Consider the following 25,335-nt stretch of genomic DNA (forward strand, 5'->3'; position numbering starts at 1 on the left):
AGATATCAGCTTAAAGCTGTACCCAAATAAAGAACATAAGGAAGGGGAAAAAAAAAATCCATAGAAGAGAAATGGCCTTCAGAGAAACTCAGGAAAGCAAAAGGTGAGAGAGATAAAGGAAGCATTGGTTCTTGGCATATCCTGGGGAAGGGGTATTCTGGCTCATAACTAGAACAGAGCTGGAGTATATCAATGTCAGGGCTCCAATCCAACTTATGGCTGGCAACTTTTACTTTAATTCATGTCTGGAGTCACAGGAGCTAGCCTATGCTACGCCTCCTCTACCACTCCATCACTAACCATAGCTGAGAGGTCCAGACATCAGCCTCCAGCCCATGTCTGTCAGAGCTCTCCCCTGAAATACCTTAAGAAACACCAGTGGGAAAGGGTCACTCTCCTGTGATGAGAATCATGGGATATAACGTCCCTATCCTAAGAGGGAGCAAATGAAGCCAACAGGAAGAGAATCCTGGAGGTTTTCTAGTCCTGATTCAGCAGTCTCTGAAGCTCAACTCTTCAGTGCACTTTCCCAGAGTTCCATGAGGTACTTGAGTGCTGTTTTCAATGAACTCCCTTTTGCGCCCAAGATAATTTTAATTGTGCCTTCTCTTACATACAGCCAAAAGAGTCCTCTTACAATCAGGCATTCAAAGTCTGAGGCCATTGATCACTGTAATCATATAGCTAATCCCCTTCACTCTGATTCCAAACAGACTGGCAACCTTCTGATTAGAGTTTGGCTTTCTATACAGCCTTTTTTTTTTTTTTTAATGAGAGAGAATGCTTTTATTAGGCTGACATGCCTGGTATGCTTGAAGATTTTATTTCGCATTATAAATTAACTAATTAGAATTCTGGCTTTTCTTGTAAGTTTAATGTGCACAACTCAATTTCCATGAGTCAGATAAATTGTGAAGCATAGATAAAATTGTCTTTCTGGAAACATAAAACTGAAGACCAGATGCTGGTAAATTCACCAAGATATGCCATGCTGAAAGGACGCTTGGAAGTTCACCAGCTGGCTTTAACCCAGCACTACCCACAGTTTACCACTCATGCCCTCTTCAACCTTTAACAGTTGTAAGGTAGAGTACAACTAAAAGTGTTTTGTAAGATGAGGAAGGAAAAGGAGTCTGATATGGCAGTTATCATTAAAGCCATGTATTATTTAAAATACCAACACCAAGTAACATCAGTGGTAACATGTATGACTCTATAAGATGATGCACCAAAATCTAGGATAAGATGATGTACCATGGAATCACAGCTTCTTAAATCTGGAAGAATTTTAAAGGTTAACTGCTTCTTTTCTGTTTTGTCAAAAAGAGGGGCAGATTTTTTTCTCACCCCACTTCCCAACAGTCAGAAAAAAAACTGACATGCGACATCCATTCAACTAATCAGATGTTCCCACCTAAGAACATGAATCTAAGTTACCATCTCAATTAATGAATTAATTTGGAATTAATCCAGTCACTGACAGCAGTAGAAGCAGCATCTATTTTTAGAATGAGTATAGCCACAGAGCGCCATGAATTCTACTTGACACTGTGTGATACAAGGGAAGGGAGATCTTATAGCCACTCTGGAAAATCTGTCTCACTCTCAACAAGCAACCTTCATTTAAAAAAAAAATCTCCTATCAAGCTAAAATGGATATCCCTGTTATTTCTTCCTCCTATTTACTGAGGAAGCTGTGAAGACAAATCTGATAGTTCTTCCTCTGCTGAATGCCAAGACTATTTTTCAGAAACCAACCTTGAAAAAGCTAGTGAGCAAGAGGTGGGGAGGAAAGAAAAAGTGGAGGATAATTTGAATCTGCTTTTACTTCTGATCCGACCCAAGCCATGGTTTAGTTCCCTAGCAGCTTAGAAGCAGTATTCCCCTCTCATGAAGAACACAGAACTGAACCCCAAAATTCTAATCTCTGCTTTACAAGTAAGTGGTCATGGGGCTTTCAGCAAGTAACTTAAGCCTTCTGCATCTTAATTTCCTTTATTAGTATCTGATCCATATGTATTTATAGAATAGATGGATTAAGTAATGAGGAATTGGAGTCCTTTATTACCTCTGTGCTTTGATTTATTCATCTTTACAATGAATAAAATGTCTATCCAAATGGCCTTGTAATGATGTGAGGAGAAGGATAGAGGATCATGCATACTTTGAAGGATATGGAGTGCTCTTATCCATTTAAGCATGAAAGACAATGTACTAGAGGGGTTAAGAATAACAGCCCCTGCAGTCAGATAGACCAGACTCGAAGTTAAAACCCAGCTCTGGTGCTTATTAGGTAAGGACCAGAGGAACTCCTGGAAAGTCACTTTACCTCTCTGAGCCCCTTTGTAATGGAGATAGTAGCAACATCCATCTCAAAGAATGAGAATTAAATGAAATAAGGTATGAAAGCCCTTAGCTCAGTGCCAGAGTATGTGCTCATTAACACTAAAAGAAAAAAAAAACTGTAATGATACTAAGTAAACAGAAGAACATGATTTACTTTGCATTTTAATTGGATTATTCAAGCTGCTCAATGGAGAACAGATTGAAAGGGATAAGACTGGAAGCAGAGGAACTAGATATTTATATTAGCAACTGGGTCTGGGTCACTGACTCTTCTCATCCTCCAGTCTCAAATATCCACTTGCTATCTAACATTTGCATTTCCTTCCATCTTCACTGCCTCAATGAATGGCCCCATGAAGCCCTTGTTGCCTAAGCCAGAAGCCTGGTATTCAACTTTGAATCTTCTCTACCTTCATAACTAACCAATCATCAAGTAAATGCTTATTACTCTCTTTTAAGGTGTCAAAAATCTGAGCCCTTCTTTCCCTCCATGCCACCATCACTAAAGCTCAGGCCTTTATTGTGTCTTGCCTTGATTAGTTCAGCAGTCTTTTGACTGTAGTCTCAGGTAGCTACCAATCTGATTTCTGCTTTCTGAACACAAACCTGATCTTTCCTACCCCACAGGTGAAAACTTTTCACTCCTGCCTGCATGATAAAGACCATATTCCTTAACACAGCTTTCAGGCCTTGCTTGCTTTGTCCCCAGCATCTCTCGCCAACTCTGGCTATCACCAGGGCACATGTGTACTCCGAGCCAGGCATGTTCATCATAGGTCCCAAGTCTGTATGGCCAATATTCTCTGCCTGGGCTGCCCTTCTCTCCTGTTGGTCTCAGTTCAGTTCAGTCGCTCAGTTGTGTCCAACTCTTTGCGACCCCATGAACCACAGCACGCCAGGCCTCCTTGTCCATCACCAACTGCCACAGTCTACCCAAACCCATGTCCATTGAGTCAGTGATGCCATCCAACCATCTCATCCTCTGTTGTCCCCTTCTCCTCCTGCCCCCAATCCCTCCCAGCATCAGGGTCTTTTCCAATGAGTCAACTCTTCACATGAGGTGGCCAAAGTACTGGAGTTTCAACTTCAGCATCAGTCCTTCCAATGAACACCTAGGACTGATCTCATTTAGGATGGACTGGCTGGATCTCCTAGCAGTCCAAGGGACTCTCAAGAGTCTTCTCCAACACCACAGTTCAAAAGCATCAATTTTTCAGTGCTCAGCTTTCTTCACAGTCCAACTCTCACATCCATACACGACCACTGGAAAAACCAGAGCCTTGACCAGATGGACCTTTGTTGGCAAAGTAATGTCTCTGCTTTTTAATAGGCTATCTAGGTTGGTCATAACTTTCCTTCCAAGAAGTAAGCATCTTTTAATTTCATGGCTGTATTCACCATCTGCAGTGGTTTTGGAGCCCAAAAAAATAAAGGCTGACACTGTTTCTACTGTCTCCCCATCTATTTCCCATGAGGTGATGGGACCAGATGCCATGATCTTAGTTATTTGAATGTTAAGCTTTAAGCCAACTTTTTCACTCTCCTCTTTTACTTTCATCAAGAGGCTTTTTAGTTCCTCTTCACTCTCTGCCATAAAGGTGGTGTCATCTGCATATCTGAGGTTATTGATATTTCTCCCGGCAATCTTGATTCCAGCTTGTGCTTCTTCCAGCGCAGCATTTTTCATGATGTACTCTGCATAGAAGTTAAATAAGCAGGGTGACAATATACAGCCTTGATGTACTCCTTTTCCTATTTGGAACCAATCTGTTGTTCCATGTCCAGGTCTAACTGTTGCTTCCTGACCTCCATACAGGTTTCTCAAGAGGCAGGTCATGTGTTCTGGTATGCCCATCTCTTCCAGAATTTTCCACAGTTTATTGTGATCCACATAGTCGAAGGCTTTGGCATAGTCAATAAAGCAGAAATAGATGTTTTTCTGGAACTCTCTTGTTTTTTTGATGATCCAGCGGATATTGGCAATTTGATTTCTGGTTCCTCTGCCTTTTCTAAAACCAGCTTGAACATCTCAGTTCTCAGTTCACATATTGCTGAAGCCTCGCTTGGAGAATTTTGAGCATTACTTTACTAGCGTGTGAGATGAGTGCAATTGTGTGGTAGTTTGAGCATTTTTTAGGATTTCCTTTCTTAGGGATTGGAATGAAAACTGAACTTTTCCAGTCCTGTGGCCACTGCTGAGTTTTCCAAATTTGCTGGCATATTGAATGCAGCACTTTCACAGCATCATCTTTCAGGATTTGAAATAGCTCAACTGGAATTCCATCACCTCCACTAGCTTTGTTTGTAGTGATGCTTTCTAAGTCCCACTTGACTCCACATTCCAGGATGTCTGGCTCTAGGTGAGTGATCATACCATTGTGATTATCTGGCTCGTGAAGATCTTTTTTGTACAGTTCTTCTGTGTATTCTTGCCACCTCTTCTTAATATCTTCTGCTTCTGTTAGGTTCATTCCATTTCTGTCCTTTATTGAACCCATCTTTGCCTGAAATGTTCCCTTGATATCTCTAATTTTCTTGAAGAGATCTCTAGTCTTTCCCATTCTGTTGTTTTCCTCTATTTCTTTGCATAATAATGGTAGAAGTAGCCATATAATCATGGTATTTAGAGACATGAAGGTTGTTTTCAATTACCTATTGCTGTGGCTTAAATGTTCCTGACTTAAAATAACAATCATGCTATTATCTCTGATTATTATGTGGGATCATGGGCTCCACTGGGTGGTTATTCTGCCCCATGTGATGTCAGTGAGAGCTAAAGTCATTAGGTATTTGCCTACATTGAATAGCTCACTCACATGGCTGGCAGCTGGTTTTATCTGTTGTCCGGGAAGCTCAGCTGGAGCTGTCAAATACAGTGCCTTTGTTCTCTTCCATGTGTCTTGGTTACTTACAGCATGTCAGCTAGAGTCCAAGAATCAGAAAGCAGCAACTACCAGTCCCTTTAAAGTCTGCACTCAGAAGTCTGAGGACATCAGTTTTGCTACATTCTACTGATCAAAGCCAGTCATAAGGCCAGACAAGAGAGATAACCTCTGCCTCGTGATGGGAGCATGCATATACAGAGAGAGAAGGAACTGCTGGCAGCCACCTCTGGAGACTAGTGACCACACTTTCACCAGTGCTTCCTTTAAGAGCTTAGTGCTCAAGGCTAAATGTAGCAATTATCATCTGAGTTAGCAAAGGAAAGTGATATTCATAGTCCTAGTTGATCTATCATTCAGAGAAGCAGCTTAGTAGAGTAGCTAAGACCATGGACTTTGACGTAAGACCTTGTCAGTTCAAACTCTGACTCATTATTACCTACCAGTTTGAACATGTTACTCGACTTCTCCATACCTCTTATTTTTCCCCCTTCATAGAATGTGGATGATGATGGAAACAGCTCATAGTGAGTAAATAAGTCAGACATATAAAACCCTTAAAATGGTGCCTGGTATGTAATAAACATCATATAAGTATTTACTATTAGTAGTGTTACTCTTAAGTTATAAGTTATTTAAACTCAATGAAGAGGAAAAAAAGAAAAATACCAGCACAGGTAAAAAGAATATAATCAAACTCTTTTCCCACACCTCTGTTCAGTTTCATTTACAGACAGATGCTCCACTAGCAGCAAGATGCCCTCTGTAACTTGTTACCTGGAACACCAGAGGGCACTTTGCCCAAAACTCCGATTACTATACTAGAGTGCATTCTGATTGGCCTGGCCTGGGTCATATGCCCAGGTGTTTGTGGGTTTGTGAGGAGGTGAGAGTGGAGAAGAGAATCATCCCATTCATCATACAGTCTAATTGGATCGCACTGAATGGTAGAGAGAATGTTATCCAGAAGAAGAAAGCTGGACATAGAAACAAAAGGTCTTACAAAAAATAAGAATCAACCAAAAAGATACCTGCACGTTCATAGCAGCACTATTCACAACAACCTAAATGTCCATCAAGAAGATGTGGTACATGTATACAAGGGACATGTATATGGTACATGTATACATCTTGTATACATGTATACAAGATGTAGTGCATGTATACAATGGAACATTACTCATCCATAAAAAATAAAGAAAAAAATGCCATTTGCAGCAACATGAATGGACACAGAGATTATCATACTAAGTGAAGTAACTCAGAAAGAGACAAAGGCCGGGTTGGCAAAAAAGTTTGTCCACAGGGTGGTATGGAAAAACCAGAACAAACTTTTTGGCCAGCTCAATACTGTATATCACTTACATGTGGAATCCAAAATATCACACAATGAACTTTCTATTTACAAAACAGAAACAGACTCACAGACATAGAGAAACATATTTGTGGTTTGCTAAGAGAAAAGGATGGATTGGGAGTTTGGGATTAGCAGATGCAGACTGTTATGTATAGAATGGATTAAATGACAAAGACTTAATGTAGTATAGCACAGGGAATTATATTCAATAACAAAAAAGAATATGAAAAAGAACATATGTGGGTATATAAATACACACATATACATCTGAATATATATGAATCACTTTGCTCTACTGTGAAAATTAACACAACATTGTAAGTCAACTACATTTTGGTGAAATAATTTTTAACAAAAGAAAGGAAATCAAGAATTGAATTCAGATGCTAACAAACATAAAAGGGGAAACCAACAGTAACACAATAATAGCAGGGGACCTTAACACCCCACTTTCGCCAATGAATAGATCATCCACATAGGAAATTAATAAGGAAACACAAGTCTTAAACCAGATGGCTTAATTGATATCTTCAGGACATTCCATTCCAAAACAGCAGAATACACTTTTTTCTCAAGTGCACATGAGACATTCTCCAAATCACATTAGCTGTTGTTCAGTCACTCAGCATGTCTGACTCTTTACGACCCCATGAACTGCAGCACACCAGGCTTCCCTGTCCCTTACCATCTCCTGGAGTTTGCCCAAACCCAGGTCCATTGAGTTAATGATGCCATCCAATCATCTCATCCTCTACTGCCCTCTTCTCCTCCTGCCCTCAGTCTTTCCCAGCATCGAGGTCTTTTCCAATTCCACCTCCTCGCATCAGGTGGCCAACGTATTGGACCTTCAGTTTCAGCAACAGTCCTCCCAATGAATATTCAGGGTTGATTTCCTTTAGGATTGACTGGTTTGATCTCCTTGCTGTCCAAGGGACTCTCAAGAGTCTTCTCGAACACCACAGCTGGAAGGCATAAATTCTTTGGTGTTCAGCCTTCTTTATGATCCAACTCTCACATCCGTACATGACTAGTGGAAAACCCATAGTTTTGACTATACAGACTTTTGTTGGCAAAATGATATCTCTACTTTTTAATACACTATCTAGGTTTGTCATAGCTTTCCTTCCAAGGAGCAAGAGCCTTTTTATTTCATGGTTAAAGTCACTGTCCACAGTGATTTGGAGCCCAAGAAAAAAAGTCTATAACTGTTTCCATTTTTTATCCATCTATTTGCCAGGAAGTAATGGGACCAGATGCCATGATCTTTGTTTTTTGAATGTTGAGTTTTAAGCCAGCTTTTTCACTCTCCTCTTTCACCTTCATCAAGAGGCTCTTTACTTGGGTCACAAATCAAGCCTCAGTAAATTTAAGAAAATTAAAATCATATCAAGCACACTTTCTAACCACAACTCTGTGTGCTTGCTGCTGTGGTTAGTCCCTCGGTTGTGTCTTGACTATTTGCAACTCTTTGGACTGTAGCACGCCAGGTTCCTCTGTCTATGAAATTTTTCAGAGAAGAATACTAGAGTGGTTTGCCATTTTCCTTCTCCAGGGGATCTTCCTGACCCAAGGATCAAACCTGTGTCTCCCGTGTCACCTTCATTTCGGGCAGATTCTTTACCCTCTGAGTCACTGGGGAATGAGACTAGATACCAGTTACAGGGGAAAAAAATCAGTTTAAAAAAAAAAACACATGGAGGCTGAACAGCACACTTCTAAATAACCGAGATGTCACTGAAAATATTTTAAAAAAAAATTTAAAATACCTAGAAACAAAAGACAATGAAAACACAATGACCCAAAACCCATGTGTGCATGCCAGGTCCCTTCAGTCATGTCTGATTCTTTGTGACCCTACGGACTGTAGCTTGCCAAGATCCTCTGTCCATGGGATTCTCCGGGCAAGGATACTAGAGTGGCTTGCCATTTCCTCCTCTGGGGGATCTTCTCGACCCAGGAATTGAACCTGCACCACTGAGGAAACCCATATCTTTTTGTAGATGACTTCTATGTAAAGTTCTCCAAAATTTTTCAATATATATCATTGATCTTCCAAAAACCTATGGGATATAGCAAAAGTAGTTCTAAGAGGGAAGTTTGTAACAATATAAGCCTACCTCAAGAAATGAGATATATCTAAATGGAGTATTTGTTGTTTTTTTTCAGTCATTAAGTCGTGTCCAACTCTTTGCAACCCCATAGACTGCAGAATGCCAGGCCTTCCTGTCCTTCATCAACTCCTGGAGTTTCCCCAAGTTCATGTCCACTGAATCAGTGATGCTATCCAACCATCTCACCTCTGCCACCCTCTTCTCCTTTAGCCTTCAACCTTTTCCAGCATCAGGGTCTTTTCTAATGAGTCTTATCCAGGCTCTTCGCATCAGGTGGCCAAAGTATTAGAGCTTCAGCTTCAGCAACAGTCCTTCCAATGAGTAATCAGGGTTGATTTCCCTTAGGATTGACTTGTTTGATCTCCTTGCTGTCCAAGGGGCTCTCAAGAGTATTCTCCAGCACCACAGTTCAAAAGCATCAATTCTTTAGCATTCAGACTTTTTTGTGGTCCAACTCTCACATCCGTACATGATTACTCAAAAAAGCATAGCTTTGACTATATGGACCTTTGTCAGCAAAGTGGTCTCTGCTTTTTAATACTCTGCCTAGATTTGTCATAGCCTTCCTTCCAAGAAGCAAGAGTCTTCTAATTTCATGGCTGCAGGCAATTTCCACAGGGATTTTGGAGACGAGGAAGTGAAAATCTATGACTGTTTCCAGTTTTTCCCCTTCTATTTGTCATGAAGTGATGTGACCAGATGCCATGATCTTAGTGTTTTGAATGTTGAGTTTTAAGCCAACTTTTTCACTCTCCTCCTTCACCCTCATCAAGAGGCTCTTTAGTTCCTCTTCACTTTCTGCCATTAGAGTGGTATCATCTATATATACTTCTCCCAGCAATCTTAATTCCAGCTTGTAACTCATCTATCCCAGCATTTCACATAATGTACTCTGCATATATGTTAAAAAACAGGGTGACAATATACAACCTTATTGTACTCCTTTCCCAATTTTGAATCAGTCAGTTGTTCCACGTAAGGTTCTAACTTGCTTCCTGACCAGCATACAGGTTTCTTAGGAGACAGGTAAGATCGTCTAGTATTTCCATCTCTTTCAGTATTTTCCACAGTTTGTTGTGATCCACACAGTCAAAGGCTCTCACGTAGTGAATGAAACAGGTGTAGATGTTTTTTCTGTAATTCACTTGCTTTCTCTATGATCCAGTGAATGTTGGCAATTTGATCTCTAGTTACTCTGCATTTTCTAAACCCAGCTTGTACATCTGGAAGTTCTTGGTTCATGTACTGCTGAAGCCTAGCTTGAAGGATTCTGAGCATAACTTCACTAGCATGGGAAGTGGGTGCTATTGTCTAATAGTTTGAACATTCTTTAGCACTTCCCTTCTTTGGAACTGGGATGAAAACACTGACATTTTCCAGTCCTGTGGCCACTGCTGGGTTTTTCAAACTTGCTGACATATTGAGTGCAACACTTTAACACCATCATCTTTTAGTATTTTAAATAGCTCAGCTGGAATTCCATCACCTCCACTAGTGTAATTGGTAGTAAGGCTTTCTGAGGTCACTTGACTTCACCCTCCAGGATATCTGTCTCTATGTGAGTGACCACACCACTGTGGTTATCCAGGCCATCAAGACAGAATATTACTGTTTGTTATCACTGGAATGCAGAAGTAGGAAGCCAAGAAACACCTGGAGTAACAGGCAAATTTGGACTTGGAGTACAGAATGAAGCAGGGCAAAGGCAAATAGAGTTTTGCCAAGAGAATGCACTGGTCATAGCAAACACCCTCTTCCAACACAAGAGAAGACTCTACATGTGGATGTCACCAGATGATCAACACTGAAATCGGATTGATTACATTCTTTGTAGCCAAAGATGGAGAAGCTCTATACAGTCACCAAAAACAAGACAGGGAGCTGACTGTGGCTCAGATCATGAACTCCTTATTGCCAAATTCAGACTTAAATTGAAGAAAGTAGGGAAAACCACTAGACTATTCAGGTATTTGACCTAAATTCAGATTTGACCTAAATCAAATCCCTTACGATTATACAGTGGAAGTGAGAAATAGATTTAAGGGACTAGATCTGATAGACAGAGTGCCTGATGAACTATGGACAAAGGTAAGGAGAGGATGGGACAAACGGAGAGCGTAACATTGAAACATATACATGTTTATGTATATGTCTACTCTACCATACATAAAGTAGATAGCTAATGGGAAGCTGTTGTATGACATAGGGAGCTCAACTCTGCTCTGTGACAACATAGAGTGCTGGGATGGGGTGGAAGGTGGGAGGAAGGTTCAGAAGGGAGGGTACAGATATATATACTTATGGCTGATTCACACTGTTGTATGGCAGAAAGCAAAACAACACTGTAAGCAAATATCCTCCAATTTAAAATAAATTTTTTTAATTTAAAAAATAAAAGAATTCAATTCAGATCTATCTCCCTCTCATTCCATAATCATTTCACCACACAACTCTCCTCTCCACATTTTCTTTGTTGTTATCCTCATCACCATCACCATCAGGCAATTATAAACTTCTTTCTTGTAGAGAAATGTTCAACAACTTGGTGGTATTTTATCAAGAGACCAGCCATAATTCAAGTGCCTGAGCAGGAAAAGAAAGTAAATGCCTCACACTTTGAGGGGAAAAAAGACCCTCCCGCTCTTCATATACAGTCCCTTTCCTCTGAAGAGCGCCAAGGGTTTTACAGATGTTAAATGCCCCAGTGAGAAGAGTGAATTGGGAGTTTAAACTGTGGCCTAAGCTTGCTACTACTGCTGTGAGGTAATCACTGCATACATATGTGGATAAGTGCTCTGTGCCAACAATGAAAGCTTAACTGTCTGAACTACTTTTTGGCCTCATTTAACTTGTCCATTTATGCAGCTACAAATGCCTTTCTCCTTTAGAAACATAAAATTTTAGACCAGGAAAGGACTTTACAGATCATTTGGTTCAATCCTTTCATTTTCCAGATGGAAACAACTGGAGCCCAGAGAGGGTTATTAGCCAGCACAAGGTCACATAGGTAGGTTTAACACATGTCTGAAAGTAGAATCCGTGTCTCCTATTTTCCTATACCATGCCCTTTCTTAAAAACCACACTATGGCCAAAAAGCTACCCTACCCAGTGATCTAAAACACTACTGATTTCTTTCTTCTCCAGTCAGGTGGCTCACATAAATGTTTGGATAATCCTGGAAAAGAGACACATTTATCATAAAATTTCAACAATAAACACTAATCACTACCAACAGAAGGCAATGAAATTTGGCAAAAAATGACAGGACACATTAGTTAGAGCTGACCTTATAAGAGATCTATCTAGCTTCTTCTCTACCCTCTAGTAGGTGATTAATACTTTTGGGCTGTCCTAAAACTGGCCCAGAAGCCCATGGATCTGCTTTTCACCCAGCAAATATGCTATGTTAGAATTGGCTTTTTCCTACTTGAAAAAAAAAACAAAAACTTCTCCTGTGAACCATTATCCCAGGACCATATATGGTTATGTACATAAATTTAAATAAGGGCTTCTGAGAAATAAGATCTTAAAATTATATTTATACCACATCTCTCAAAATTGGATTTGCTTTATATAGGTTTTGTGGTTGTTTGTTCTGTCAATTTGGTTTCTGATTTTTTGTTTGTTTAATGGTCACAGACACAGTCAAGACATTATATTGTACATGAAAAACCTTACTTCTTAGAATAAATCAGCTACAACTGTCTGGTTCTATGGACAAATCATGTAATGATTTTGTATTAGATATCCAGGAGCCTTCTGACAGTGAGTTAGTTTTTCATCCCTCATAAAGAGTACTTTCACATTAAGTGAAAACTCCTTGAGGAGTCTTAAGAACAAGGTAGAAGGGCAAAGAAAGACCCTTAGATTAACTTGTTACAGCTTCATGTTTCTATCCACTTTTCCTATGTGCCTTAAAAGAAATGTGCTTCATTATTTTTCTAGACCTTTAGTCTCTCTATCCATGTAGTAAAAGTAATGTATGTTAGAGAACCCTAAACATGCAACTATATCCATCTTAGACCATAAGAGCACTGTTGACATCTTTGAACCTTCTTGACTCTCACCCCTTCCATCACTGGCCAATGCCAATTCCTTGGTTACTCACTGATGGAAATACAATCAACTCTCAAGAGAAGCAATAACTCTAATTCTGGACAAGCTCACTCCAGCCTCAAGGCATATTATTCTCATTTTTAAAGTGTAAGTCATCAATATCACTTTTGGTCTCAACCTGACCATTCTATATATTGCAGTTGTTGAAAACGTATCTCCATCTGTGACGTGTGGAAGGAATTATTCACCAAGCCCTTTTCTCTAGTTAAGGTCAGGAGTGATAAATTCAGTGATGTCAAACATTCTGGTTGTTCTGATTTTCAATATGTTCCACTGAGATGTTTGCTGCCAGTTTAAGGAAGAGAGGCATTGTGTCTTCTTCACATTGGCTCAAAATAAAGTAGGTGGGCTACTGCTTTTGAGTTGCAAGAAAAGGAACAGACTGTCAAATGCTATCACAACATAATGAATGTTATCTAAAATTAAGATAAATGTATCTGACTAATGTCTCCTTAATAACAAAGCTATATATGTATTCTGATTTTTTTCCATCAAGGTAACCTGAAGTTTAAATTTACATTATGATTACAGCTTTTATTTTATAAGTTAAAGCACATTATTTTGGTCCATTGAGCAAACTCATTTTTATTCACTGCCTTTTAAAGTTGACATTTAACTTCTACAGCTGTACAGTTGGCAAGAAGCAAAAGAATATTTAATATTCAAGGGAGCAGATTCTACAACACCAGAACATTCTATTGTATAGAATGCCCTATAATTAGTGTACGTTAACTGAAAGAAAGAATTACAAATGGAATTAGTGGAGGATGGTTGAAGGTACTCATGTATTCATTTCCTTGCTAGTACTTGTGCATCAAATAAAACAAACAAGTAATTCTAGTAATTCAAACTAATAAGAGCTGATTTTCTAAAAGACCGTGTCTTTTAATGTATTTACCAAACTAACATTGAGAATAACTTTAGTTCTTCAGGACTTAAAGTTGTAAAATCAAGTAAAACAGGAATTAGTTATACCCCTTTTCCAGTATAATTTGCTGTTCAACATCAGAAATAGTTTGTTCATTTGAGAAATTAATTATATCTACAGTAGGTCAGGTTCTTTGTTAGGACTGGGGGGAGCTGCAACAGCCTTTGCTTCAGAGCACTGAATTCAGTAAGAAAGGCAAATAAGAATGTAAGTAACAGCAACCTAACTGGATAGGGATAAAAGAAGTACATGGTATTATGAACACCCACAAGAGACCTACCATGGGGGCTGGGAGTGGCAATAGGAAGGGAAGGTCCTTCAGAAGAGGTGACATTTCAGATGAGACTGAATGACTTCAAGGTTAAGATTGAATGTACACATTGAATCTTGCTTCCTCAAAAAGCTTCACTAAAATCAAATTAAAGAGATTCAAAAAATAAAAATAAACCCACAAGAACAAGAAGGACAGAAAAAGGAATACGAGAAATGAACTTTGAAAGCTCAAGAGAAGATGGACAAGTGGACTCTGACTTAGCAGAAAGCTGAACAAATCCTCAAGCAGCAAAGGAAGATTGGGGCAGAGCTATTTGAGAAGCATATAAACTCCAGGCAGGATCCTCCCCCACACCCCATTGCTGAATAACTGCCCCTTCCTTACTCCCTTACTTCAGCAGGAAGCTAGAAATTTATTCACTTGAAAGGGTAAAACAGAAAGTCCTTGACCAACAACATAGTTCAGTGACCATACACAAGGAAGGATTAACATGGATGTCCAAGCCAATTGCCCTGTTCACTCCAACACCACAGATACTAGCCCTTTGCTCCTCAGATGGGCAATTTGGGGAACTTCCTCTGGGGAATGTGACCAGCCCATAAGGAAAGACTAAAATACTGATACCAGGGCTTCTGCAAAAAAAAAAAAAAAAAAAAAAGACACACTTAGATCCCTCTAGTGAAGCTCCAAATAAATAATCCTCACACAGAGGCTCTGAGCCTCATCTCTTAATTATGAGCAGGAATACTTAGTCGCTCAGTCATGTCCAACTCTTTGCAACACCATGGACTGTAGCCCACCAAGCTCCTCTGTCCACAGGGATTCTCCAGGCAAGAATACTGGAGTGGGTTACCATGCCCTCCTCCAGGGGATCTTCCCAGCCCAGGGATCGAACCCAGGTCTCCCACATTGCAGGCACACTCTTTACCAGGTGAACCACCAGGGAAGCCCGTGAGCAGAGAACCAAGGAGTAATTACCAAACATCTAAGGGAAGCTTCTAGAATGGAAGATAGATACCAAACAAACAAAAGGCAAACTAATAAAAAGCATCTTAGAGAAAACAGATAATATGCATGGATAAAAATTTAGTAAAACTAACTATTAGTAACATCCCCAAATATATATTTCAGTCATGAAACAAACAAACAAAAAAAGAATTCTATAAAAACAGAAGGATTCAGAAAACAAAAAGAGAATTCAATAGTAGGGTTGAAGACACAGAGAGTAAAGTAGACAGTAAAGACAAATATGAAATAGAGAGAAGACAAGAAAGTTAGAAGACCAGGCCAGGCAAACCAACATCTAAATAAGGTATTTCCAAAAGTGAGAACAGAGAAAATGGAAGGTATAAATCATCAGTGAAATAAATGAAGAATATTTTCCTGAACTGAAAGACAGGAGTTTCTTGACCAAAAGTATTTGCCAAGTGGCTGGACCAGCAGATCTGCTTAGCATTTAACATATATGCACAAATTACTGTTCTGTTTCATACGTTTTAACCTACTTAGTCATCACAACTCTATAACTCTAGCCCCATTTTACAGATAAAGAAACCAAGGTACAAAATGGTTAAGCAACTATTACTAGCCCAAGTTCACACAGCTAGTAAGTGGCAGAGCCAGGATTTGAAAGTAGGTAATGTAGCCCTGAAGTTCACTACACAATACTACCATGCAGGAAGGGGCAGCATTGTGAAATTTCAGAAAATACTATAGACAGTTCCATTTGATTTTTTAAAAGCAGGAGTATGTACTATTTTGATAGTGTATGCAGAGCCAAACAATTGACTAACAACCTGAGGGAAATTCCATGCAGACTTCTGTTCCTACCTCCAAACACAACTTCCTTCTGTCCAATAGTCTGTCCTACAAATTCCAATTACATCAGAAACTCTAAATTCCTATTCCCCACCCCCAGCTCAACAATAACACTGCTCTACACTTGGGCTCACCTCCCTGCACTATAGCCAGGAAAAGTGACCTCAGTGACTAAGTGATCCTCAGTTCTCATCTTCAGGAGCACAGAACCCCACTGGTTGCTAGTCAATCCTTGACAACAGTTGCATAACATATTAATATTTTGCCCAGTTCTATCATTATTCATGGCAGGACAGTAAGTCTGAAACTAGTCCTTGTATACCTGAAAGGATCTTTACTTGACTTGCACATTTAAATAATTATGGGTTCAAAATTCTTTTCCTTCAATACTTTAATATTATGCTCTTGCATCCAGTGTTGCTGTTGGGAAACTAAGGTCAACCTGATTTTTATTATTTTGCCTTATATTTGCAACCATTTTCTTTATTTCCCTAAGTAATAAAGCTTTATATTTCTGTTCCATTGGTTTTCAATTCCTATTATATTCGTTCCATCAGGTCTATTTCATCTGGTAGAAGTTGACTACGTCTTTTCATTTTTCATGATGCTTTTGTTCTTTAGATGTGTCATGATATTTTTAAGACCAGGAATTCAGCTGTATTATTAATAAGATGATCAGTTGCCTCTGCTTTTGATGACTCTATAAATGGTCCACTGAAAAGGGAGGCTCAGCCGGTGTCTTCACTGTGAGTGTAGGAGATATGAGTTGAGTGCCTCTGCTGTACTTCTCTGGGCTTAACTGCACTTATTTTCCCTGGCATTTCTTTCTCCTCAAGATATACTGCCTAGTTCCTATATGTCGGAGAATATTTTCTCTACTTGGAGTTGTAGGAGACAACTCAGGGTCAGCTTACAGCACTTTCCACTACCACTCTAAGCACACTCTGCAAAGTAGGTTAGCTCTAAAGCCAGACAAGTTCTCAAAGGAAGCACAAACAACTAAATTGCCACTGATGATATATACTCATATCTTCATAATACACGATCCAACACTTAGAATTTTTTCATGCTTATAATTACCTATATTTCATCACTTATATATATATATATATATCATTATAGCAATTATGAAAGTTTGTCTTCTTTAGAAAGATGAGTAGAAAAGAAATATTTTTTCTGTAGTGACATATCATGTTGTCTCCAAAAGCAATTTCTTTTATTAGTTAAAAACAGTAGTAGTTTCTTCCTATACCGTTAATTCTCACTATTCACAGTAATGTTCTGGAAAGTCATTGTGAACACTGAATTAGAACATCTTGAACGTATTAGGAGAAATACAGGGTTAGGTTCCTTCAAGCTCTGGTTACATTTTCATCAGCAAATTAACACATATTTTGGTTTCATGTGTGTTTCTGTTTAAAGACATTCTATTCAATATATAGTTTATGCATTAACTTTGACTATGGCCAGCAGTACTGTAACTCATGCCTGAAGGAAGTTTATCTATTTTCTGCATAAATCATATCATAGTCTTCTTGCCCTTAGGAACACTAAATAACATTTCAGCACTACACTCAGAAACCATTTCAAACAGCAAAATCACTAAAAAATCACCCAAAAAAATGCAAAAAATACATGATTGTGAAAAGGACACTTGCATACACTCTGAAAACTGAAACAAGAAGGTAGTCTCACCTTGTTCCACCTCAGCAGAGAATGTGTGCTTTGGGTAGCTCAAATTTTTTGCCACCATTACTGTCTTTATGCATATCCATTATTATCTGCAACAGCACCCTTAGTATTGACTTGGGGGTTATAAATCAGTTTTAGCAGTAAGAGAATTTACAAATATAGAATCTACAAATATTGGGTATTGAATAGTGTATTATTGTTATTATTATTGCTTGCATATTGATGGGAAAAGCTTGTTAAAGGAAAGAAGTCTCATGCTAATTTTTGTGTATACACATGCACACAAACACATATATCACTATTCATATTTTTTAAATGACAACCTACTTTTCTTCTAACAGTCTGATGGTATTAATAAATTGGAAAAAAACACCATTTTTTTTAAGAAAGGAAGGAAACCTGTAAAATACCACATAAAGGACAGTTTGTTGACTTTTATTCACCACTAATTCCTTCACCCCTGCAAACAAACCTTCTGAACCATTAAGAAACATTTTGTGCAATCTGCAGCAGTTTAGGGATTACGAACATTTTGCGCCAATCTGTTGGGTGTCTAGTAAAGAGAGCTCCAAAACCTGTGGCAGGCAATCCAGTATCCCTGGAAACAAGATAACAACTTTTAGAAAACATGTCAAACTGACATTCACAAACTTTCAAAGCCAAACAAAACTAATTTGGGAGCTGAATTTTTATTATAAATTTTTAAAAGATTTCCATGTTTGCAAGTTTAATGAACTTTACAAAATATTAATAAAATGTCTCAACAAGTAAATGGAAAATTTCAGCATTTCTGTCCAACAACTACAATACAAGAGGAAGTCTATGTCATGCATTTCCACAGAAAGGCACTAACTTTTAGCAGTAAATTGTAGAAATGGGGTTCAAACCTAGGTAGTCAGAACTATCACCAGAAAAAAACACATGAAGGGAAAAAGACCTTTAATTGGACCTATAATGTGCAGAGTTGGCTGGCAAACAACCAAGGGAAAGAGAATTCCAGACAGAGGGAGCAGCATGAACAGAAAGCATGGCAGCTTGAGATGTGGTGTCCGTGCTTGCTGTAGCCCAATAATGTGTAGCTGGGGCCAACCTACCTCCTTCACTGCTTATTTATAAGCCCTTTCCTGCAGAAGCCTGTTCTAAGGAAAGGGCTATATTAAGCATACCTTTCAATAATTCCAGAGTTCACAGTTTCCTCATTCAATAAAGCCTTGCTCTTTATTTTGGGCAGTTTCGTGTTTAAACAAACTTGTGCCATTTTTTCACATGTTTCTGATATCCAAATCTGGAAAAAATAAAAAATCACATATAAAGAAAATAAATAGTTAAAAATTCTCAGTTACTAAAATATATTTCTGTTGAAGTACATTCTGATTTTAATTGTTGACTATTCATATTAAAAAATAAATGGCCCATAGCAGTCAATGATTTCATCATAAATATGTGAAAATGGCAATTCCTTACTATGTTTTGTTGGAACAAAAATCAGATTGGTTGTTTCCGTGAAATGGAAAGTACTTCATTCAACTAAATACTAACTCTTATTTGCTTTCTATTTCCTTCTCAAGATTAGTATATTTTAACTTCTTTAAATAAGAAAATGTAGCAATCACTTTGTAAATCACACACGACTTTAGATACCATCATTACCATTGTTATCCATTTTCTATCACAGAGGATAATTCAATGAATTATCAAACAATTATTACTATGAGAAAAACCTGATAATTATAGGATATACTCAAATCAATTGCAGAAGCATCATGGGTAATGTCTAGAGGATCTTAGGAATTAAAATGTATGCTGAAGATTCAGTGTTTTTCCCATTCAAAACTCTAGAAGAGCACAAATATGGAGATTCACAGCAGAGATTCAGAACTCACTACCACCAGAAGAACCAATTACTTGCCACAAATCTGAAGACAAGCTTCCCTAAGATATCCTATGAAGCCCTAGATCACATCAATTCCACTAGATTTTGTTCAAAAAAAAAAAAAAGAGAGAGAGAGAGAAAGTACTGTTTAGAAATCTGGAGACTTCAACTGCAAGAGTATCCTAGAGCTACAGTCAAATTCCTTTGGTCCATTTTTGTGAAGATTAAAGAGGCTCTGTAAAACTAAGAACCCATCCAATTCAAAGCAATTTTAACTGTAGTCTCTGATCCTGGTTCCTTGGTCTACTCCATGACTTCTATGATTTCTGTCCCCTCAACCTCCTGAATCACCAGCTTCCCAACCTAATTTCCCAGCTCTGACTCTTACACTTGTAACTCAACTACTCTTCCTCAGAGATTCCAAGTTTCACAAATAAACAGCAGAGGACTCTGTATTGGGCTCCATATTTTACACTCTAATGAAAAATAAAGCATTATCTTTTAGGGAAAAAATTACTAGGTATCATTTTGTTTTTAAGGTGTAAGTTTGGCCCAACAATTAATCTTAGATATGCTCTAATCATTTTTGACAGTAAATATTTCAATAAATTAATCAACACCATTGAAAATTATATAAAACAAAGGTACTGGCAAATTGAAACAATGAATAGTAAAAAGAAACAGATAATAGCATTAGTGGCTCTTAAGTTTATTGACTGCTTATTCTGTATCAGACACCATATTAAGCATTTTATATACATTAGCCCTCTAAAAACTTAAAGCAACCCTGAGTGTTATGTATTAATTATGGTGGCAGAAGGAAAAGAAAAATCATATGGGGGAATTGAAGAAAGTTTAATAGGAATCTCCTTATTAAAGTGTGGCCAGAATTCAGAAGACCAGCAAACAATGATGAAGCACCCTGACGACAGCAATACTGGTGAGCCACAGGGTGGGGCAGTTATGGGACCCAGATGTACAGCTGGAAAGAGAGGGTCACTTGGTAGTTGTGGCTTTCAGAACAGACACAGTGTTTTAGTCTGCTCAGGCCGTTGTTACAAATATCATAGACTGAGGGACTTACACACAATAGGAAATTATTTCTTAGAATTCTGAAGGATGAGAAGGCCAAGATCAAGGCACTAGCAGTGACTGGTGAGTCTACTTTCTAGTTGATAGACAGCCCTCTTTTCACAGTCTTCACAATGGCAGAAGTGGGAAAGAGCTCTTTGGTGTCTCTATTATTAGGGTATTAATCTCATTCATGAGGACTCCACTTTCATGAACTAAACACCTCCCATATGCCCCATCTCTTAATTGCATCACACTGGGAGTTAGAATTTCAACACTTGAGTTTGAGAGGGACACGATCATTTAATCCATAGAAGACAGCCACTGCCAAAATGGCCTCTCAGGAGGAAAGCAAAGAAATGTCCAAGCCAGCTCTCCATCCACTGATGTCAGCGCCTTCCACAGGCCAATTCCTGGCAATTCACAGGAAGCCAGAGGGCAAAAGGACTCACTGACATAATCCATAAAGGTCAGCCCCCTTGGTACATAGCAGGGTTGAGAAGGGTGGAGAGTAGATCTGGAGGGAGAAAGGAAGGACTCTTGGCTTATTTTATCTTCTTTTTAAGGAGGGGAAAACTGAGGTTGAAAGGGATTAAGTAATGCTCATGTAAACCAGAGAGAAAAGAAGTTCCACAATTTAAAACAAGCAGTCTGACTCATTCAGTCATTCATCCATCCGTCCGTATCTGTGAAATGCCAGGCATCCTACTAAGTTCTAGAGTTATAATAGTAAATAAAACCCAGAGACTATACTGGCTGTAGCTTAGTGAGTTGCAATAAACCATGGAATAATGGCAATAACAATACCACATTGACCAGACACCATTCTAAATGTCTTCACATTAAATGCTCATGAAAACTCTATTCCCACTTTATACCCAAAGAAATAAAGAAACAGAAAATTGTAAACTGTTGACCGAAGTTACAACCTAGTAGGTGGTGGAGCCAACAATCAATGAGAAGCAATCTGTCAGCAGAGCCCACACTTATCCTCTGTGTCTCCCATATCAGAGGTAAATAGTATCCTCCAATATTAGACTTCCCTTTCTGTTATTCATCAATAATAGAACTCTCAAATTTTAGTTGGGCCCATGAGGTTTCAGACTACATTTCTAGCCTCCCTTATAATTAGAAATGACCAGTGACTGGTTCTGGACAATAGGGCATAATGGAATTAATATATACAACCTTCAGCTTCTGTTTCTCTTTCTGTGGTATGGAATGTGGACATAATGACCAATTTCCAGCAGCCATATTGGGCCTTTTGTAAGGGATGGCAGAGCAGAAAGCAAGAAGCAGTAGGTGTCTGACAATTTATCAAACTTTCATATCACTCCTGGCTTGTTATCCTCTAGACTTTTTTTTCATTTTTCATTTTTTTTATTGCTATTAATTCAAGGAAAAAAGGTTGCATAAAATCCAATCTTTTCTAGAAATATAAGTGGCCTTTCCAGTACATAACATTTCAAATATCAAAGTATATAGTAAACATACAAATAAGGAGAAGATAACATACCTCCTATATACAATACAGTCTTTTAAATCATAAAATAAGCTCCATAAAGTACAACTGGCAAGTGATTCACAATGCGGTCCATACTTACCAAAACTCTCACTTCCACAATTCGACTGCAGCTTAACAATTAATCTAATAACATGGTCCCAAAATACCCAAATAAAACATATCTAATAAAAATAATTTCCTTTTGTTGAACTTTCTTTTCAAATTAAAGCTTTCATCTACCCCTTCACCCACCCCTCCTTTCTTCCCCTTTTACTCCTACACCTGAAAGAAGGTTTCAAAATGTACATTGGTGCTATAAATATAAACTCTACCTATGAAGCTTTACAGGAAGCTTCTTACTTCAAGTGTTTCCTTTCGTCTGGCAATCTGTTAGGTTTCTGAACCAAGGCCACATATTTAAGTTCCTCGGCTGCACACCAACGTGACCCCACAGAAACACCCACCCACCGTCCCTGCTCTGTACTGAGGGTGGGGCACAGCAGACCCAACCCCAGGCCCTTACACCCACGGCTCAACGCCGGGGGCTGCTCAGTGCCATCGACTTTTTATATACAAGAACAAAACCTTATGTGAACAGTCACTGTTGATTTTTGGTCTCTGTTGTGTGTAGGCAAACCTAATCCTACACCATCGTAATCTGAAAAATCACTTTGGTCTAGAAATGTTCATAACCTGACATAAGGGTGGATAATTTATAAAAACACTTCCATGTGTTTAAAAGTCTCTTGGGCTTTATATATATGTATCACAAACTGGAGATTGGCAATTTGATATGTGCAATTAACATAGCACAAGCTTACAGGATAATCACTAAAATTTCCATTTAATTTGCATAATAAAATCTAGCTTGAGTAAAACGGTAATATAAAAAATATCTAATATGTATACAGGAAGTACACTTCATAATATCATTCTTATTCCCCATTTTCCTGAGCATCAATTTTTTAAGTCTCTATCTCTAATCTTCCGAAATGAATTCTTCTGTATGGCTACATTTAAGAAAAGCCAGTAGGTGTATGGAGAAGGCAATGGCACCTCACTCCAGGGCTCTTGCCTGGAAAATCCCATGGATGGAGGAGCCTGGTGGGCTGCAGTCCATGGGGTCGCTAAGAGTCGACACGACTGAGCGACTTCCCTTTCACTTCTCACTTTCATGCATTGGAGAAGGAAATGGCAACCCACTCCAGTGTTCTTGCCTGGAGAATCCCAGGGACGGGGGAGCCTGGTGGGCTGCCGTCTATGGGGTCGCACAGAGTCAGACACGACTGAAGTGACTTAGCAGCAGCAGCAGCAGCAGTAGGTGTATAATCTGGGTAATGGGTACAGGAAAAGAGTAGGTCACTTAGGACTTCCCCTCAAGTTTCACATTTGAATGTAACCAGCCTATTTATGCTGAGGAAAACTTACCCGCTGGAGAATCTCTCTCAGCAAGATTCACTTTAAATGATGCCCAACAGGCATTTCTTTTTGGGTTCCTTATAGGGTTCCCTGAAAGCATGCTCCTCTAACTCACACTGAAGAACTGAAGTGACTTAGTACACACGCACACAAGCAAATTGACACACAGGAAATATTAAAAGCTAGTTTCTCTGAAAGTTAAATTAGAGCATGACTGTGCTCAATCGCGCAGTCGTGTCTGACATTTGCAGGCCCCATAGGCTGCAGTCCACAAGGCTCCTCTGTCCATGGAACTTTTTAGGTAAGAATACCTAAAGAGCGGGTTGCCACTTCCTACTCCAGGGGATCTTCCCTACCCAAGGATCAAACCCACATCTCTTGGGCCGCCTGCACTGGCAGGGAGATTCTTTACCACTGACCCACCTGGGAAGCCATGTGGCATGACTATTGACACAGAAAAAGAGTTGCAAAGGAGAGTAATAGGATCAAAATGGCAGATACCTCCTTTCATTCACGTTCCAAGGGCCAAGAAATGATACTTGATAGAATTCCAAAGCCTATAGCTGAAGCATAAGACAAGGAAAGTACTCGCAAGTTGGCCAAAACTTACACAGAATTCCTGAAACAGGAAAGTCAGATGCAATTGTACTGACATAGGAAAAGCCAAAATCCAGGAGAGCATGCTGGAACCTGTCGCATCAACTTCAAATTCAGAGATTATGGAGACAGAAAGCAAGAGAGGGCCCTGACTCAACAGTCCACTATCTCCAAACATCTTCCTTTTCCCTGGTTTAAGTGGTTCTCTTTCACTGACATTTAAAATTATTCCATTTATAAAGATTTGATCCATAACGCATTTTTCGGGTAGTACTTAGATCTGAATGCAGCAAGCATCTATAAGACTGTAGTACTCAAAATACTATTCTACTATGTCAATCAAAGAAAGAGAAAATACCTGAACCAATTAAGTAAATGACAATTTAATTTCTCAAATCCATTATAATTATACCCCTTTTAGGGTCTTTAATTTTTAAATGTTGTATTTTCATCCACCAAAACAGCTCGTATTTGAGACCTACTTAGTATTCATCTGTTCATAAAATGAATGTTAGCACACTTTTGTACTATTCATTTATTTGCCATTTTAAGTCCAAAATGACTGTGATGTTGTTAATACTAAGCTAATATTACCCTAATTTGCTCATCAGTGTTATCCTGTTCCAAAAATGCCTTGGCATTGATCCATTAGCTGTATAAGAAAAATCTGCTTGATAAAATTACTCAAGTTTCTGTTTGTTCCTTTCTGACATTTCTCATCTTCTGTGACACAACATCAAATTTACTCTGTATCTAATCCCTCTGAGTTTATGGGATTCAATGCGCAACACTTCCTTAGAAGTGGTCTTACATAAGTGATTGTGACAGGGGATCATAATCTGACATGAGGTCCTTGGGTGAGGGACTTAACAAATGAAGAAACAATGATAGATGTACTCTTGATCATTTACTTTGCATGGAACTCACTCTGTTATAGCTAAGTAATACCTCAATGAAGTCCAAATAAAATAACACAAACTATTGTAATTTAAAATACTACTTCCCATAATCATTTAGACTACTATTAACACAATCAGAAATTCCAGTGGCTTGAATGACTGCTCCCCTATGAACCCATGGCTCCATTCAGCTTCCTGAAGCCAGAGGGGTCATTGGGGTAGGAATTTGACTATGCTACCACTGAAACTTGGGTAGTATCTTTCCAGATTCCACCAACAGATAATTCCTTTAAACATTCAGCTCAGGAGCTTCAGGTGGTCACCTCTACTGGGAAGCCATATTTTTCTTTGGCCACACCACCACACAGCTTGCGAGATCTTAGTGTCCCAACCAGGGAGTGAATCCAGGTTCCTTGGCAGTGAAATCACTGAGTCCGAACCACTGGA

The 25,335-nt window shown here is 38.8% G+C and overlaps 1 protein-coding gene across 1 annotated transcript in view; it reads right to left on the minus strand.

Moving 5' to 3' along the window:
- Positions 1-25,335, minus strand: part of CFAP95 (cilia and flagella associated protein 95) — an 86,993-nt gene that overhangs the window by 31,259 nt on the left and 30,399 nt on the right. The window contains exons 3-4 of the mRNA XM_043486984.1: positions 18,692-18,810; positions 18,055-18,123 (exon numbers count right to left, since the gene is read on the minus strand). Coding sequence (XP_043342919.1) covers positions 18,055-18,123; positions 18,692-18,810 — 188 coding nt within the window. The remainder of the gene's footprint in view (positions 1-18,054; positions 18,124-18,691; positions 18,811-25,335) is intronic.

The sequence above is a fragment of the Cervus canadensis genome, chromosome 14 (assembly GCF_019320065.1).
Source record: "Cervus canadensis isolate Bull #8, Minnesota chromosome 14, ASM1932006v1, whole genome shotgun sequence".
Lineage (NCBI taxonomy): Eukaryota > Metazoa > Chordata > Mammalia > Artiodactyla > Cervidae > Cervus > Cervus canadensis.